Here is a 20,133-nt window from a genome sequence, read left to right as displayed (position 1 = left end):
AGTTACCTTTAATATGATACATAATATTAACGCATACTTAAAAACCACTGCTAAACTGTGGTTAATTTACATCTAACTTTAAAATTACTTAAGCTGAATGAATGTTCTAATTCAAATACATCATTCACTGAATTTGAAAATAATATCTTTTAAATAAGGTATTAAACACAGTAATGGAAGTGTGCCTTAAAAAAAGGAAATTTAGTCTTAAGAGGAATTCAGTTGGATTTTAGCTCTATAAAAAAAGAAACAAAAGCATAAAAGGCTAATAACATTATTATAATTTCAATATTATTATGATGCAAAAAATGAAAGTGAGTCAAATTATAGCACCAAACACCTTTCTTACTCTATAACAGTTATAAAGGTCATGTTCTTCAAATTTTTAATATAAAAACATCAATTTATTTATAATTAACATTAAAAAATACCATGTAACAAATAGGTAAACAAATAAATACAAGCAAAATTAATATAATATTGCTTACGAAATTGATCCCAGTCTTCCGCAAGTGGTTTGAAAGAAGTTGGATATTCCATTTCTTTCAAATCTAAAGGCTTTGAAATAGGTTCAAATCCACCAGCCAGATAGCTTCCATTTTTTTCACGAATATAGAAATAACCATCATAATCTCGAATTACTAGAAATAAAATGCAGCAGGTAAAATGAATAACAGTATTTGATAAAACTAGTACATATTAGTACATTAATACATATTTGATAAAAATAGTAAATTGAAAATTACTTATTTACAGTTACACCAAAAATTGGAGTTTTTATATTATAACTTCAGCTAACAGAGTAAGTTTTTAATATATAGTACAGTTTAAAAAGTAAAAAAAAAAAAAAAAAAAAAAAAAAAGGAGCCGTATTTATAAAAACTGAAATATCTGGTTTAAACAATTAACCTTATTTATTCCTTTTTTGCTTTACTTAAATCTCTCAATAAGGTGTTACCATAGCATTCTCTTAAATATATGTTTATATTTTTAAATATCCTTTTAAATATTTAGAGTTCAAAAAGATAAAAATTCCTCAATTTAGTTTTTATAACAGTATAAAGAATAAAACACATATTTGAATTATAAGCATTATTTAGTATTAGAGAGAAAATTACATTTAATAAATAATGTTCAAAAATTGCATTACATTTGTATTTCAAATTAGTTATACTTCACAAAAATCCTACATAATAGTAACTTGTATAATTTAATCCCATAAAATGAAAAATGAAGAACAAATTAAAACATATAAACCTGGCATATTAGGATCAATTCCTTCTACAGGCATAGTGTGAAGATAGTGATGCTCACAAGGATACAAGGGAACTTTGACTCTAGGATAACTCATTCTTCCGATATGATTTGCCCACTAAATATCATGAATAAAAATGTCTAATGAGCAATACATCAGTGTTTTCTATTACATATAAATATACTAGAATACTGCAATAAGAAGGAAAATCTACATAAAAGCAGTAAGTTTCACCACTATCTATATAATGACAGCTTTACTATCAGAAATGCATATTTATGCTATAATTTTTTAAAAGCACAATTTATAATGCTTAAATGACTTACATGCCCAGCACTATTTACAAAGTATTCACATGTAATAAGGCCCTTGTTAGTCTCCACGCCTCGAACCTCATGCTTGTCATTTGTTACTATTTTCTGGACAGAACAGTTTTCTATGAAAGTCACCCCTAAAAAGTCAGAAAATTATATAACTATGCAGTTTGTGGTTGCGCATACATAAAGTATAAATTTAACAACTCATTTTTTTAAAATGGAAGAAAATATGAATACACATTAATTTATATTTTACTATAAAAGCCAAACATATTCTTAAAAAAGTACATAATGCATTGCAGTAGAGTCTCTTTTAACTGGCAGTACTGGGGTTGCACCAATTCTGGATAAAAGGTTTTTCTGGATAACTGATTTTTAGAATTCACTTGCTCATGGTTTTTGATGTCGTGTATAATTATTGCAGTCTACAAAATCTGCCAGTAGTGTTCCTGATCTATGGACCAAAATTCAATAAATAATACTGAAAATTATATAAACTATTTAAAATTAAAACATGTACCCAGATTTTGTATTTCTGAAAAACAAAATTAAATAGCATTTCAAAATTACAATATTGATTATCCTATGAAAATTATGAATTTCTTAACATGATGGCATATAATTTCGAACATCTGCTTGCTTATAAATTTGTGAGCAAAATTTTAAAAACTTGCTGTGACAGGGAAGCTTCATAACATCATATACAGGCATAAATGAACTTTCTCAGGAAATCTTATAGTCTGCAATTCTTCGGCAACTTCCTTTCTTGCTTTGCATGTTGTCCATACTCATTGTCCTCCTCCTCTTTGACGTCCTCCTTTTCAAGTACATGTCCAACTATTTTGTTGCCATCTTGGAAGAATACATTGGGAATAGAACTGCTTACATTCATCCAAGCCTACACCTCCTCTTCACTAACAATAATATTCTCAGAATAAGTAAGGAAATGTCTGACACAAGTGCTAGCCATGTTTTAAAACTATGAGAATTTTTGCCACACGATTCATCATCTACATACATGATCATATCTTACAATTCACACAAACAGTGACATAAAATAATATTCTTTGTGTCTTTCCAGGAAAGAGACAAACTGAATATGGCATCTTTAAGTGTGCAACGTTTCTGAAAATCACAGAAACTACTTTCAGAGTTCACGCACAGACACATAAAAATGAATCTCTAGTTCATCTTTATATTCTGGATAATTCTTTGATTCACAGGTTGGATAATAATTGGTACATGGGGAAAACATAGCATAATTGTTTTCAGTAGGTTGTTAGCACACTACACATTTTTTAGCTCATAGGTCTACATTTTGGATTTAAACCCAGACTCTCAAAAGTGCTATTATTTTGATACTGCTGGTTAATTAAGTACCAGTTAATAGGCATTTAACTGTATATACAGTCACTTTACAACATACAGTCAAAACATCATGATAACCTATTGTTATATAAATGAAAATAAAACCACTGGCAAATAATGGTGCTTAATAAGCCACATGATAATATAAAAGAATAAACTAATTAGATCTGGTATAATTGCAATGATTAATATGTTTCCCAGAGCTAGAAAATAGAAATAAGCAACAGAAACTCACTGGATTTCAAATCATAAATCTTCCAGCTGCCAGTTGAATATGCTATTTAATGATACCAGAAAAGCATATATGTACAAGAGAATGCAATAATTTTTTACATAATCAATACTGTTCTTTCCTTTCTGATATGAAATATGATGCATCAAAACAGGCCTCAGAACGTCAAATTATAATAGTCAAATGCATACAGTAGTACAACATTTGCATTATCTCTTTCAAACATGTGAAAATATTATGCCACCACTAATCAGTAATACACCCCCTATGCAGACATATTGTTCATCCACATAGCAAGAGTTATTTTGGACCTACCAGATAGAAAAATGTTCTTGGGAAATTTAGATAAAATCACAAGATAGAAGAAAAAAAAAAAAAAAAAAAAAAGTAGCCTGGCATAAAAGTCAACTTTATTAGACATAGAATATATGATTTGCCTTAAAAACATTGCTAGTGTGATGGGTGCTGCAAGAAAAAAAAAATGGAATAAAATATGCAAAGCAAATTGACAGCATCAGTAATTAACATCAGAAAGGTGATGCAATTAATACAAATTTGGTGCCAATCAACATGAATCCAGTAGAACAAGCTCTGAAATACAGTCCCAAGGCTATATTAAAAACCTATTGTCTTTGTATTTAACATGCTTCTTTTAATGAAAACACTGCAACTGTCTTCTTAATTGCAGCATTCTTTTCAATAATTTTGGCCAGTTCTTCATGAAATCCCACCACTGTAGTTCAGTTCCTGCTATTACAGTCAATGGAATATCAGATGGATATTCAAGTCCCTTGTTAGCTCATCCTGGCAGAAGCCAACTGTCATCTAAGCTGTCTGTCAAGATAATGTTGGACGAACAGATAAAAGCTGTATAGATAGCATTTGCATACACAACCAAACTTCTGGCATGCATCTAAAACAGAGGTTCTCAACTGGTAAGGGGAGGGGGATTTCATACTTATAGGGTAAATAATGGTTAGACTTTTACTCAGCTGTTATATATTCAATTTTAATTCATGAATATAAAAAATTACTTTTATCCAAGTTTTGGTATTTTTTAATATTTTCCATATCTGTCTATTGTTTAATTTATAAAAAAATGATAAAAAATAAATGAAATCAAAATAAATGTATTATTTTTTTAAATTTGGGAATGGAGGGGAGAGACTGATCTATCAATGGTGAAGGCAGTATATGGCGCAAAAAGGTCGAGAACCACTGACCTAGAACGAGAAATGTTCATTTTGCTCCCAAGTAGACTGAACATGGGGGGCAAGATGATGCACAGCACATGGGCAGCCAAATTTAAAGGTGGCGAAATGATTATCAAACATATCATAGTTCTTCAAAAATGGGCAACCAGTTTAAATTTGCACGTGGGCAGTCAATTGTCTATGATCAGTAGTACTGAGACTGAATATACAATCTAATTTGCTTAGATCTAAGAACATAGGTTTTTTGAATAACAAAGCATTCTAAAACAAATTTATATATATACAGGAGAAATGAAAATTCCAGCAACTGTCCATCAACTGCTGCTACAAATAACGTGACAAAATAAGTAAATTATAAAAATAATTTTGATCCTTCATGGCTGCCATACCTAGTAAACAGAGGATAATATAAGGGGGAGGGAATTACAAAAGAGAGATTGCAATTAATGAAAAACTGAAAGGATCGAGCAAGTTCTTCATCAGGTAGTTAAAATTCTTCCAGAAATGAAAAGTACTTGAACATATGAACTGTAATCTGCTTTCTCACAGAGCTACAATTTTACATAATCTTTCTACTACACTTCTTGGATTATCTCCTGATTCCATTATTTAAAGGATATTTTCTCATTTTGAATTTTGCCTTTTGGGCTTGCCAACAAAGACAGATAAAAAAATTCTTTTTCAATTTATATAAAGTCTGTATGATGAGTATATATGTCTAAAGAGTAAAGAGTATGTGTGTATGAAAGTACAGGTACATACACATGTGCACACATACATAAAGGTACACACATGTGTAACTTTATTTTTTATGTGCCTACATTTTTATCAAATGGTTTGGATAACATTGCTAAACTTTGTGTTTAATAATTTAATTTTGGACACCAGTTTATGTTTAAAATTACCTAGAAGCTCTAGCAATCACTTAAGATACTAAACTTTCAAACATTAATAAAATTATAACAGCTAAATTAGGGAAATTATATAAAAACTTAATATCACACATGCATATATCATGTAAGGTATTTTGGATATCTTTAAATAAATAATTAAAGTAAACAATTTTACTGTACCAAGACGAGCAGCTTCAGAAGCAAGTGTAAGTGTTGCATCAAAAGGATCTCCTACACCATCACCAGGTATCCATAAAGCTCCCTTAAGATAGGTGAAAATGGCCAAATCCGTAATTATTGAAAAATTAATAATTTACCTATAACTACTGAAATATTTTACCATAAAATTATTTAACATAATTGGTACTTACAAATCATCCCATCGACTGGCCAAGTAATACAATTTAGCACCGATTTCGGATGACCATGTCCTTTAGAATTCCACAGCAACAACTCGTGATTGGTGACCATTGTCGAAATTTCTGCCAATGGTCAATGGAATAATAGGCAAGTACCATATAACTTTTAGTTCATTTTAATGTTGTTACTTATAATTAAAACAATTAAAAAGGATATAATTAAAAAGGTAGTATGTGAATAACATTGGCAGCAACATATTTGTCAAAATAGTTCATGATCATAAAACCAAACATTAGCTTTAAGATATCAATAGCAAACACAAATTTCCACCAATAGTATTAATGTACAGTGCAAGCTCATCAAATTTTTTTAAATGCTACAATATAAAAATTGTGTGGTAAAAACAGATAAAACTAAAGAATGCAGTCCTGAAAAGGTATTAAAATAAATATAAAAACAAAAGCTAATACTTTGGAGACTAAGCAAATAAACTATATGCAGTTACGCAAAAATTTTCTTCAGATGATATTAATAAATTTAAATACACAATATAGAAATCATAGTTCTATTCTCTGAATTTAAAATTAGAATACAAAGAAGGCTATGAAATAAATTATGAACAAAACATGATTTATTAAGTTAGAGGTAAGTATAAAACGCATATGAAGGAATCTTTTACAGAAAATTCACATTTGACAGTATTACTAATTAAAAGTAATATGATAACTAGTAGATAACCCACAAAATCATTGAGAACATAAAAAAGCTAACCCATAAATTTTTACACCAGTTTGTTTATAATACATTTACAACATTCTTTATTTTGGTAGAAAAAATAGCAACTCATTGTAGAAAGAATTTATCTTTTTTACAAAATTGCATAAAATTTGCAGGAATTTCAGTATCTTCTTGGGTCTAAAATTTGATAATCAGCAGATGCACACAGACTGTAGTAATTGCGTGCACGTACTGACCAATTTTGCTGGCGAATTAACTAATGTAACCAGCATATCATCTCGAGCCTATATTGACTATAACAAGTGATAATCATGTGAAAGTTTTTAAACTTTCAGCTCCTGATTATAAGATTACATTATATCAGGCAACATGTAATAAATATGTAATCAATTAGAAATTAACCCTCTGACTGATCATTGTGGGCCAAAATCGCTTCCAAAAAAATTTTTTTTCCCCATATTTTAAATCTATATATATTGGAGAATTGAAAAATGCACTTTTTCCTTCTAGAAAACATTTTTTATATAGATTTTTATCATGAAAAACAAAGTTGCCAGAAAAACCAATTTCAGATGTTACCACAAAAAAAAAAAAAAAAAAAAAAAAAAACACCTTTTTAAAAATAAATTTCAGTCAAATTACAGTTAATTTTTATTTATTGCATATTATAAAAAAGTAAAATGTATAAAATGTAAGAAAATATAAAGCGCTGAGGGAAAAATACCTTAGAAATGCAGTTTAGTATGATAGAGTTCAAAACGGGGTTCAAGGCAAAGTCCAATTTCAGAGTCTTTACACCAGATTCAATAAATCTAATTAATAATCAATCTAATTATTAATCTAATCAATAAATCTAATTAACAATTAAATAATTTAATTAAATAATCAAGATAATCGCTGAGCGTTTTCCAGCAGCCATTTCTGTAAGAAAAAAACGGCAAAAAGTGAAGTTTGAGTGCCAATACCACGTGCCTTCAAATGCCGCAATTTCGTGGACGACTACCGATATCTGTTGGCCAAAAACATAAACTAAACGCCTAATAATACTGTATATAATTTATTTCAATGGTTAAACGGGGGAAAAAACGGGATGTGCTCCTCAATAAAGGAAGAAAAACATATGCCCACAGAAATCGCGGGATGAGCAAATTTTGCTACATTTGAGTTGCTTGTGTAAATCGCGGGATGATCAGCCAGAGGGTTAATAGATTTTTCATCTTCGAAGAAAATAAAATTTTTTAATTAAAATTTACTAAATTTTAAAAAAGTTATAAAAGTATACATCATGCAATTCAGGTATCTTATTCTAAGAAACTTAATAAGCATAAGTGATGCCAGTGAACCTTTTTTTTTTAAAATTTTGTATCAGAATTTAAGAAATAGAACTTTTTAGAGGGAAAAATTTGTAATGTAGGAGTTTCTGACAAACTCTTACCATATGACATGATTCTACTTAATTAAAATGTATAAAATATATTTATAACACAGTTTTCCTTTATAAATTCTAGCATTTTCTCCTGTGCAATTAATGAAGAAGTCTTAATGAAAGAGCATTCTATTTCTGTTCTTTATATATATATATATATATATATAATATATAATTTGAAAATATTTTTACCTTAAGCATTTCAGTGTTGATAATGGGACATTTTGAAAGGGCTTCTGCTGGAGTCAATAGATGACACTCTATATTTCTAGCACTAAATTTATTAAAATAAGTAGAAATTAAAAATTGAAATTAAATTTTCATTAACAAAGAAACAAATATTTACACTAATGTATGTGCAATGTCACACCCTTCATAAAATTTTAGTCAGTTTTAAATTTAAATAACACTTTCACAATTGATTGTATATTTTTTGAAGATGAAACACGTAAATTGCTTCAATCACAGCATGCAAAAACATTCATAACACTTTCCAGCTTGGCTGAAACTTTTATTCTGCTGGACACATAAAATATTTAGATTTTGTATAATTTTATGAAAAGGTGTCATGTAATGAACTAATCAAAACCTGAAAGCCTATCTTAAATTTTTCTTGTTTTTTAAACAGGAAGTAGGTCTAAGACTAATTCTTCTAAAGATATTTAACTGGTTTTAGACTAGCATTTTAAGATCTATTCAGTCACATCATCTTTATGAAACATTCTGTATTACTGCTCTTATATGAAAATGTGTGATTAAAATTTTAATTTTCAAGGAATCTGCAGATCATTGTATATAGATATACCTTTTCATAATTGCAGAGTATAATTATATGTTCTCAAATATTTATTCCAAGATATGAAGAATTCTCAAAAATTTGAGTTTCATTCTCAAAAATACAAATTATCCAATGAATAAATCTATTAGATAGAACAGTTGTGATAAAAGAATTGTCCACTAAATAATACAGCAGACTTCTGGTAGAAGTCATACCTAAAATTTTTATCGTACACTAGTGGTGATATTCAGGACTCAAATATTAAGAAAAATTAAACAATGTAATAAGCAGAATACATTTGATAGAACATATTATAAATAATTTTAACTTGAACAAAAACTATGTGTTAAAAGATACAGAATTTATTTTAAAGTTCTTATCACATATGTAAAATAATGCAATTTATACTTACACAGCAGAAGCAGCAATATGACGAAAATATGTCATACGGTCGGATGTACGTGCCAAAGAAAGGCTTCCACAACCTTTCCACCCTTAATAAGAAAGATAAAATAAGAAAAAATTTAATTGCAATATACCTATACATTTTTAACACACAGATGAAATGTAAATTAAGAATAAAAGTAGAGATTACATTAGATTAAGTTAGACAAAGTTTTCAAATTTCTGAAGGAAAATTATAATTGTAATGAACATGATTTAAAAATAATGAATAAACTGTAATATTAAAATTTTGCATATAAAATGTTTAAAAAAATAAGGTAAATTTCAAAGCAATTTGATTTTAAAATAAACAGTAATTTTTAAAACATATTATTCTATTTAATAACACAAGCCAATAGGCATTACATTTCAGAATGTAGGTTAACCAACCAGAGTATACGTTGGCATCTTGTCTTGGTTGTAATTATTTGGTGTGGCTTGGTTGTAATTATTTGGGGGCTTGCAATGAATTGCAAGTTGATATGTCAGCCCTATCCTTATCTTCAGGGCAGATGTTTTTATTTTATTTGGCTTATAATTCCTTACTAAATGTAGTATTTCATCTCAATGCACTCCGTCTTTGATATGATTTAATCAAATTCCTCTTCATTATAATTTGCTTCCGATAGCGAAGAAAGTGACACAGATGTTATTAAAAACGAAAAAATTCCGATTGACGAATTTGTCAGTATTCTCGACACAGCAATTATAGGACTTTAACAGCGGAACTTTGTAACTGAACAAGAAATTATGTCTGTTTATAGAATTAAAGAGAAAGTATTATCACATAAAAAACGAAACAACTTAAACAACTTACTTTGAAAGAAATGTTTAATAAAGTAAAAAAATAAATATTAAGTTTTTTTTTTTTTTTTTTTTTGTAAATTTTGATACCCTTTAGATCATAATTGTTCTTTATTTCATAAATTATGGTTTCATATTTTTAATTTTATAATTTCTGCATGCCATCTTACCAGATTTAAACTGATGATCTATAATCCGGAAAAATCGATAATCCGGAATCGCCGAAGTCCCGACGAGTCCGGATTAACGACTTTTGACTGTAGTTCCATATAAAAACATATACATTGTGTGCATATTGTGCCCTTGTCTGAAATATGTTACCATTTCTGGCAAAAATTATCAATCAGGTGATGTTATTCAATTTCATAAAATTATTCAAAAAGTTTCAGAAAAATACTAATTTAATTTCCATTCATTGAATATATATTAGTGAAGCTGCACTTTGTCTTTTAAGATATAAGAAAAATGGATTGATTCATCAAGTTTGGGAACACTCTTTTATTTCGATGGTGTGGCTTTCTTAAGTATTTTCAAAATAACATGAAGACTCCTATTTATATTTCTGGTATTGGCAACAGTAAGCGTTGCTAGGTGACTGATAATTCGCAAATATCAAAAACAAATTATGTGGTCAGCGATTTGCTAGACCCGAAGAAGAAGTTGATGCATTCAAAACGCATGTTTTGGAGTTACCTCAATCCGAGTGCTTCGAAAATTGTTTCAAATGCATGCAAAAATGTATTGATCTTCATGGAGAATATTTTTAAAAGCATTTGCTTTTTTATTATTAGGCCAGAAATATTAATAACAACCCTCATTCTACCCAAGGCAAAATTTCTCTTTAGGAATAAACAGTAATGCACAAGTTCCAAAAATGATAAGTAAGGAGGCTAATTATGAAGAGTTGCAATTTTATTTGAAAAAAAAAAAAATACTGACAATAATTAGTTAATGAAAAAAAAACCTGTTTTGCTTCTCGCTATTCATGCACTACTGAATACACAATGATCCAGTTATCAGCTGTATAGAAGCAAACTTCATTAAGAAAGTCATAATTTAATGGAAATAAGTTGAGATATATTATAGTCTGTTACTTTAAAACTAGAACTTCTAGGTAATTTTCTGCTACCTAACTTGTCTTGCAATAAAAAAAATGGCAGTTGTAACACATCTGAGTTGCTTAATTCCTTTCTTCACCATAATTTCTATTTAGCATGTTTCACTTCATGAGCAGCATGTGAATGAAGGCCAACTTGACCTGCAGTCTGAAATGAGGTAAAGAAAATAAGTAATGTGTGGTGAAGATGACATGGAAGGAGCCTTGAAGTGCCTATTTTAAAGTACAGTAGATCGCGGGCGGATAATCCGCGCCTTCCGCACAATCACAAAGCTTTTTTTTCCCCCCAGCATAAAGCAAAGAAAATAAAAATGTTCACAAAACTGAGCGTAACGTTAAATTTGCTAACATCGTGCTTATGTATAGCAAAAATATCCCAGGCCTTCTCGTAACCTTCCCCTCTGATGAGTAAGTGATTTCTTACTCACCCTTGCAGTGCCTGTCCCACCGCCCTCTCTCGTCTTAATCTTACTGACACGTCCACTTCCTCCCACTCGCCATTGTTAGTTTAAGCCGGATAGTGTTTGCGAACCGGTGGGAGTTCATTTCTTATCTTTGATTGTGTTCAGTGCTGGTGCTTTTTGGTTTTGTGTTTTTCGTTACGGATTTAAAATGTCAAGAAAATGAAAGAAGGTTGTGTTGACGATTGCGCAAAAACTAGAATTAATTTCCAAAAATGCAAACGGCGCTACAAGGCAGTAGATGGAATTGGATTACGGAATCACGGAAACAACAGTGTGTGATATTCTAAAGCAAAAAGACAAACTGGTGAACTTTGCATCAATGTCGGGCAGTGCTTCCGCAATGAAAACGCGAAACACTACAAACCTTTGATGAGCATGACACGGCATTGACAAAGTGGTTAGCTCAAGTTCAAAAAGAGGGTACTCCTGTAAATGGTCCTATGATTGCAGCCAAAGCAAAAATCTTTTTTGAGTTGTTAGGCCTGAAAGGAACTTTTGATGCGTCTTCTGGCTCGTTTTAAGCAGTGACATGGAATTAAAGAAATTGGACTTCATGGGGAGAAAATTAGTGGTGACCAACAAGGAGCCGACGATTCATTGACTCGTTTTAAGCAGTGACATGGAATTCGAGAAATTGGACTTCATGGGGAGAAACTTAGTGGTGACCAACAAGGAGCTGACGATTTCCACCATGAATTTGAAGAATTTGTTTTAAAAGAAGAGCTATCTTTTGAACAAATTTACAATGCCGACAAATCGGGACTTTTGTGGAAATGTCTTTCCACTCGCACTTTAGCATTTGAAAGTAAAAGTAAAGCGGCGGCTCATAAAAGCAGCAAGGAAAGAATCACTATCATGTCTTGCAGTAACGCAAGTGGTGGACATAAGCCTAGACTTGTTGTCATTGGAAAGTAAAAAAAACCAAGATCTTTCAAAGGCACAAGGATAGAAAATTTGCCCATTGATTACTTTAACCAAAAAAAGCATGGATGAACCGAAACATTTTTCAATAATGGTTTGAAAAAATCTTTGTTCTTCAAGTGCCTAAACATCTTAAATCGAAAACCCTGCCTGAGAAAGCTGTGCTATTGATCAACAATGCACCTTCTCACCCAGCAACAAGCGTGCTAAAGTCTTCTGATGGACAAATTTTTGCAAAGTTTCTCCCCCCAAACATTACTGCACTAATCCAACCCATGGACCAAGGAGTCATTGCAACAATGAAAAGAACATACAGAACTAAGCTGCTAATGACCAAAATTGAAGAAAGTTATTATCTGAAAGAGTTTTGGAAACACTACACAATCTTGGACAGCATCTATGATATTGCATCTGCATGGGACTCAGTGAAACCGTCAACCCTCATAAAATCATGGAGAAAACTCATGCCTAATGTTGAAGCCAACAAGAACCTAACCCCTTTGAGTTGTGAAGAAGAGAATGAATATGTAAATACGTCAACGGCAACTCTTGCCAATATGGTGAAAATAGTTCCAGGTGGTGAGAATGTCGATGCCTGAAAACATTAACGAGTGGTTGGAGTATGACATCAACGAACCTGGCTTCGAACGCTTGACAGGTAACGAAATTGTGAAGAAAGCAAGGGGAGAGACCGAGAATGAAGGACAGCGAAGTGAAGGCAAAGAAGAGCCCACTGTACAGATGCGGAAGACACTACGAAGCGGCTTTGCTACAAGTCGATGGACTGCTGAGCTATTTGGAAGAACAAGACGACGTGGAGTTGGTTGAGAAACTTTGCTACAAGAAATGCAATCTCGGATCAAGAGAAAATGCTTCCCAAGCAAGAAGCAAACACAAATGACGGATTGCTTCAAAAAGGTGTAGTTTTACAGTTATGCTTTTGTAATTACATAATACATTACAGTATTAAAACAGTACATATGTATTAATTTTTCTGTGTATCCTTAACGCCTCTCGTAAGTACAAAGCACTTTTCTGTTTTCATTAACAAAATGCATTTTAGGTTAGTTTTGAGCGTAGTTAAACATTTCCTGCTGTTTATTTTCATTTTATGTACAATAAATTTTCAAAGTTGGAATGACTGTTTTCTCTTTTGCTATACTCGTTTTTAGCTTTTTTCGGATTATCCGCAATTTTTGTTATCCGAGGTGGCTGCGCCACCCAATGCCATGGATAATCGGGAGTGTACTGTAACAGCCTTTAGCAATTGTTGCTGCAAGTTATCATTTAGTAGTTTCACTGAGAGCGGTTGCAAAGTTGGATCTAAAACTCTGGTGGATACACTATCTAGTATGGTAACTGAATCTATGTAGAAATGTCCATATCCACAATTTGATTTTCTGTTATCTTACTTTTTCTCTTAGAAAAAATACTTTAGTTTAAAAATTTACAAACCTGTGTTCAGCCCTTCATCAGCTAAGGATTTGTAAAGTTCAATGCTGTATTGGCATAATTTTGTTTCAACAGCTGTCGGCTTTATTTGGCCCAGTAAACCAGCTCCATACTTTGATGAGCTTCCACCCAAGCTAATAAAATTAAAAAATAAATAAATATACAAATAAATAAATGCAAAGGAAAATTGTTGAAACAATTTTATGACAATTTTATAAACATAATTCGTATCGATTTTAATGCATAGAATTGTAGGTTATTTCAGATGGCACTTTCCACAATGACAATATTTTAAAGAAATAGATACTTGCTCTTAAGGTAATCACCTCACCATATTTCCCAGAAATTCCCACAATTCTTTTTTTATTCCCTTACCTTTCATATGTTAACCTCCTAATGCTCTCATATGTTTGATTATGGGTCAAAGTTACTAATGGCAGGAAAAGTTAACACAGGAACTATAAAATCTTGAATCTATAAAACTTGAATGATTGTCCTGCTAAAGAGCACATAACTTGAACATGATCTTTTATTTTGTCATATCTATCACATCTTCAAAATGCAGAATAACTTATTTTCTCAAAAAATAAATTAATACTGTGTATTAGACTGAGTTCCTGTGGTAAAAAATTTCATTCACAATGAATGACACCTTGAAGGTCCTGAAGAATACTGGGGACTAACAGTGATGCAAGTTGACATCTCACACGTTCTATTGGATTTAAATCTGGAGAATATGCAGGCCATTCCATCCACTGGATTTCCTTTGCCCTCTTGATAATTGGTGACTATTGCAGAATGATGGGAATAAGTATTATCATTCTTAGGAGAAAGTTAATACTCATTCTACTCCTAAGGAACTTGCTATAAAAAGTCATGAAACTAATCTCTCTATATTTCAGCATTCAAATTGTCACTAATAAAAAAGTGCAGATCAATGCAAGCATTCAGAATGGTGCCCCTCCATACCATGATTCCACCATACTTTATACACTTTATCCATATACCTTTAAAGACATGGGTGGGACATTGGTTAAAGACTTCATATACTTATCCATATATGGTCCAGAAACCTGCTTTTCGTCAATGTTTCTGGGTTCCTGTGTGCATTCTGCTGGTTCCAGAATATAATGTATCTTTAATAACTCTCTAAGCAAAAACAACACATTAGTAAAGGAAACTCAGCTCCAGTTCATGGTACTCCAATCATGATACTTTCTACATCACTGTAACTGGGCATGTTATACATCCTAAATTGATGGGACATAAATGATGAATTTTTATACATACAGACTTTTTTTTATGCAGCTTGTAACTTTGGCATAATGAAATTCCTGTAGATGCAGTGTACTTTTTTGCAATCTGGGCTGATGCCAGTCATATATTTCTTTTAATAATCATTATTTAATTATGGTCCGAAGACTATTTGTGACATGTTTTAATTTTTATCTGGTTATCTTCATACATCACCCATGCCTTTAAACCAGATTCTGATTCTTGACTTGATGCTTTTGGCTAGGTCTTACAAACCTGTGAAAGAATGTGCCCAGCTTCAGCTCTTCCAATCACACATTGTTTCACCCTGCACCTCAAATGTTTTCTCAACGCCATGTTTCACACACAGAAATTTTATCCAGCTACTCATATAATCCTTGAATTAGAATAAGATGCACCCCTTTATACTCCTTTCCATACATTCCAAAAGAATTGGGTGTGGGGATTTGTACATTTAATGTAGCAAAGGCGAATCTTCATTGGACGAATGATAATGTTGACCTTGAACAACCAACTAGCTTTCACTGCATTTCACTTAATAAAATGAACACAAAACACTTATTTAAAGTTGTTCCTTTAATTTTTCCTGCCACTGCTATTATTGATACCACATTGCATTCAGATATCAACTAATATTAAAAGTTTAGCATATATTTAACTCATAACATTGAATGATATATATCCAGTAATAAAATATCTAACTTATGGATTGACATTGACTGCAATAACACGCTTACACCTAAATGGTAGAAAATGCAAGATGATGACATTTTCATATAGGCTTGCCAGTCCCAGGTTTCAGACAAAATCCCAGTGTCCCAGCCGGTTTACATCTTGTCCTGATAAAAATTAAATTTAATTTTATAGATGACCAAAAAAAGTCTAAAAAAATTAACTGTGAATTATTATTTAGGATAATTACTTTGTTAGTTATCTCTGTACTGTATGGAAGGTATAGAAGGTAAGCCATAGAAGGGTGATGATCTGCCAATAAATAATATTGTCATCATACCGTCTTCTCTTGCCTTGCCAATCGTGACCATGCGCAATGCGAGAGGCTTTCTGGGTGAGTCCAATCTTGGGCACTAAGGGTGCAGCTTTAGCACCAGAAGAGATTTCCCTGCAAACTACACCACTGTATGCAATAACATTGGACTTCCAAACCTCGGTGCTAGCCGCTTGTGCCAGTCACTTGTCAGTCCCTGTCGGTGGTGTCTGTTACGTTTAGTGAGCTAGCGCTGTTTTATTTATGCTTTAACTTAAAATTTATGCATTCTCTGTTAAAATGCTAAAACGGCTGTGTAAATTCACCGGGGATTTACAGAATGAATTCCCTTTTTTGAAGAAGGTATGTACTGCCAATCAAGATCAAGACGATAGAGTTAATTGTTCACATTGTAATTCTGAGTTTTCTGTTGCTCACGGTGGTCGATCTGATATAAAAGATCATTTGCAGTCGAGTAAACACAAAAAGAGTTTAGCATGTGCTGCTAGCTCATCAAAACTGACCAGTCTTTTTTTTAAGACTGTGAGTTCTAATGATAAAAACTTAGCAGCGAAAGAAGCGACCTTTGCTTATCACACAGCAAACCATAGCTTAAGTTTCAATTTGAATTCTTGTTCATTAAAGCTGATTTCTAAGTTTTTACAACCTAAATTCTCACTCAGGAAAACTACGTGTGAGGCAATAGTTTTAAATGCCATAGCTCCTTTAGCTCAAGAAGAGCTTAAAGAAGACTTGACCAAGTCAAATTACATATCTGTAAGTATGGATGCATCAAACAGAAAGGGTATAAAACTTGTGCCAATTGTTGTGTGCTACTTTAATCCTAATTCAGGTGTGCAAGTAAAGTTGTTAGATTTCAAATCTGTGGCGAGTGAAACATCTGAAATTCTTACAAATTACTTAAGCTCTGTCCTGCTGCAAAACAATTTGAACAACAAAGTAGTGGGCTTTTGTGGAGATAACTGCAACACTAACTTCGGTGGTGTGAAAACAGAAGGGCAAAACAATATTTTCTATCGACTCATGAATAGCCTAGGACAGGAAATCAGTGGAATCGGATGTGGAGCACAACTGTATGCAAACTGCAGTAGATAGTCTTCCAATTGATACTGAGGCCTTACTGGTGAAGATTTATAAATACTTCCACATATACACAGCCCATACAACTAAGCTAAAAGAATTTTGTGAAGATGCCGAAATACAGTACCATAAACTCATTCAACACAGGAACACCCAGTTTATATCAATGATGCCCGCGTTGGAAAGAATTTTACAGATTTTTGAAGATCTGAAAGCATTCTTTTTAGACCAAGAAATGTGCCCATCAACAATAAAAAACTTGTTTACTGATTCAATGGGCGAGCTGTACTTGTGTTTTGTCCACGGACAGCTTCCACTCTTTAACAAGGCCATCCTGGTAATGGGAAAAGATAACATTACAGATTTTGAGGCTGCTGAAGCGCATAAAGCTCTCCAAAGAAACCTGACAGAAAGAAGGGCTTCAAACTTTATCATTATGGGCACAAAGAACATCTACAGGAATCTAAACTAGCAAGTCCGTAGCAGCGTGAAAGAAGAATTTGATGGCTTTTATGAAAGATGCATTGCATTCTTGGACCTCTGGGAGAATAGTTTTGGAAATACAGAACAGTTTTCTTGGGTCAATCTGGCCAAAACAAATGCTGTTAATTGGGAAAACTGCGAAATGTCTGCTGAAATGATTAACAGCGGTCTTCTTGATGTATCCACTATGCAAATAAATACTGATCTGCTATTTGACAAAGTTGTCCTTGCTAAGGAGTATTTGCAGTCAAATTGAGAACAGTGGAAGCAAGAAGAGTCTAACAGAGATGTGATTACTTCAAGTGAAGAAAAAGGGCTCAGGCTCTTTGATCACTTCAAGAAAAATCACATAACAGTCCCCAATCAAATCAAGATTGTTGAGTATGCCTTCTGCTTACCTGGGACATCAGCACCAGTTGACAGAGCATTTTCTTTGATGAACAATGCATGGGCTAATGATAGGGGTTTAATGAAGGAATCTATGGTTAAAGACTTGATGACATGTAAAATTAATATCAGATTAGCTTGTGAAGATTTTTACAAGATGATTAAAACCAAAAAAGACTTTCTAAAAAAAGTCCTAGCCAATGAAAAGTACATGTAAATATTGTTCCAATTTTTATTCCTCATTTAAAGTGTTTCTTCTTACTTAAGTAACTTATAAACATTAGCATGTAAGAAATAAAATGTTTAAATTTATATGCCTGTGTTATTTATTAATACCTATTGTTTATGTTCCTATTAAGTAACCATTTATTAATAACACTGAGAATAAATGACCCTCTAAAACACTCTAAAAACCCACCAAGGTTGTGTATCCTTGAATACCACGATGCCCGGGGGGGGGCATTCCGGTGTCCTGGTTGAACATTTCTGAAACCTGGCAAGCCTAGCTATAGATGTATGGATTGTTCCAATACACTAGCAACAGATCTTTATCATGGCTCCATTCAATCAAAATATGCTATGGTTAAGCAAAATCATATGACATTGTGAGAAATGTCCTGATAATAAAAAGTGGGCAAGACTACAGTTGATGTGCTGAAATAGCTTTCTAATCTAACAATTGATGAATTCAACCATCAACAAAAATGAAAAGAATAATTCAAATCTTTTTGTTTGTTTGTTTGCCTGAAAATTCTTTGCCATTTACTAACTTATTGGCTTATTCATTCACATTTACAATACAAAGTCTTTAATCTGGATGTCCATAATCTGGAATGATATATAATCCGGACCTCAAAGCTACAAACTTTCTGTGCATGCATAGCGTTTATGCATGCGCATAATACCTTTAGGCATGCACATATGCGTTTAGGCATGCGCGTTTAATGCATAACGGAGAGTATAAGCTAGGCTAAAATTATCTATTTCAGTTAATGTTGCAGATTGCGTTGTTCCTTAATCTTCTTATTGGATCTGGCTTATTATTTTTTGCAGACTGTTAGAGCAATTTTATAAAATGTAAGCTTGAACTTTCGATTATGTCAAAAAGAGTTTCCGATTCTGAAGCTATCAAAGGATCTACAAAGCGATCTACTGCTATTTTCTCATAAATTACAAAAATTTGCACGAAAATGCAGGAAAATTTTGTGAATCTCCACATGCAAAATAGCAGTGTACATGGATAAAGTCAAGTGTGTGCGCAATGCCATTTTTGTGCAATTCTGGGATGTTTTTTTAAGTAAAAATAAGTCGACGTGTACATGGTTATGGCGAATACGGTTTTCAATCAGTGCTAAATGCAACAGCGAAAAGATTTCCGCCGAAAAAATAATTCTGCAACTTATTTGAATTCGAAACCGAAAGGGTTTAATTGTTATTTTATATTTTAAAACAAAATAATATAAAAAACTGCATTAAAAATTATCTGTAATTAACAAATGTACATTTTCTTTCTATTCATACTTTTTTACTCAAACTTACAAATTGTGCCAACCTGGTTGCGATAATACGTAAGTACCAAAATATCTGCAGTACTTTAAGTATTTTGGGTTAACCCCCATGGCACAAAACATCCTCAGGATGTCCTATTTAAGTCGCAATATCCCGGGACATACTTAGGATGTCCTAAGGATGTTGATTCTCAGATGTCCTGAGGAGATCGTAATTTAACATCCTGAGGATGTCTTATTTAAGTCGCTATGTCCCGGGATATGACAGGATGTCCTGAAGATGTTGATTCTCAGATGTCCTGAGGAGTTCACCAATTTCACATCCTGAGGACATTCATTCTGCATTGTCCGGAGGACTTTCGTTGTCAAACATTTTGAGGATATTTGTTCTTAAATTTACCAGTTTTAATTTTTGGACATTGCACATCTGAAACTTGCACATTATTTTATGTTTCATATGTATTTTACTAAGTTGTTTCTAAATGCTGTACATTAAAAATATTGATACGATTGATGATTTATTCTTGTTATTTTGTTATTAATTTTAACTGCTATTTTTTCTGACGTTTTTAAAAATTTATTTAGTCATGGAAAAGATTTTTTTCAATGGA

General features: G+C 32.1%; 1 protein-coding gene across 1 annotated transcript in view; it reads right to left on the bottom strand.

The window, feature by feature from the left end:
- Positions 1–20,133, bottom strand: part of LOC118184425 (pyruvate dehydrogenase phosphatase regulatory subunit, mitochondrial-like) — a 76,442-nt gene that overhangs the window by 38,209 nt on the left and 18,100 nt on the right. The window contains exons 2-8 of the mRNA XM_085811868.1: positions 13,787–13,917; positions 8,994–9,075; positions 7,996–8,077; positions 5,460–5,541; positions 1,582–1,706; positions 1,258–1,372; positions 489–641 (exon numbers count right to left, since the gene is read on the bottom strand). Coding sequence (XP_085667994.1) covers positions 489–641; positions 1,258–1,372; positions 1,582–1,706; positions 5,460–5,541; positions 7,996–8,077; positions 8,994–9,075; positions 13,787–13,917 — 770 coding nt within the window. The remainder of the gene's footprint in view (positions 1–488; positions 642–1,257; positions 1,373–1,581; positions 1,707–5,459; positions 5,542–7,995; positions 8,078–8,993; positions 9,076–13,786; positions 13,918–20,133) is intronic.

Source organism: Stegodyphus dumicola, chromosome 2 (assembly GCF_044657685.1).
Source record: "Stegodyphus dumicola isolate Sdum_Otavi_A_Nest chromosome 2, ASM4465768v1".
Lineage (NCBI taxonomy): Eukaryota > Metazoa > Arthropoda > Arachnida > Araneae > Eresidae > Stegodyphus > Stegodyphus dumicola.
The sequence above is the reverse complement of the archived record's forward strand: the minus strand, read 5'-3'. Positions and strand labels throughout refer to the sequence as shown.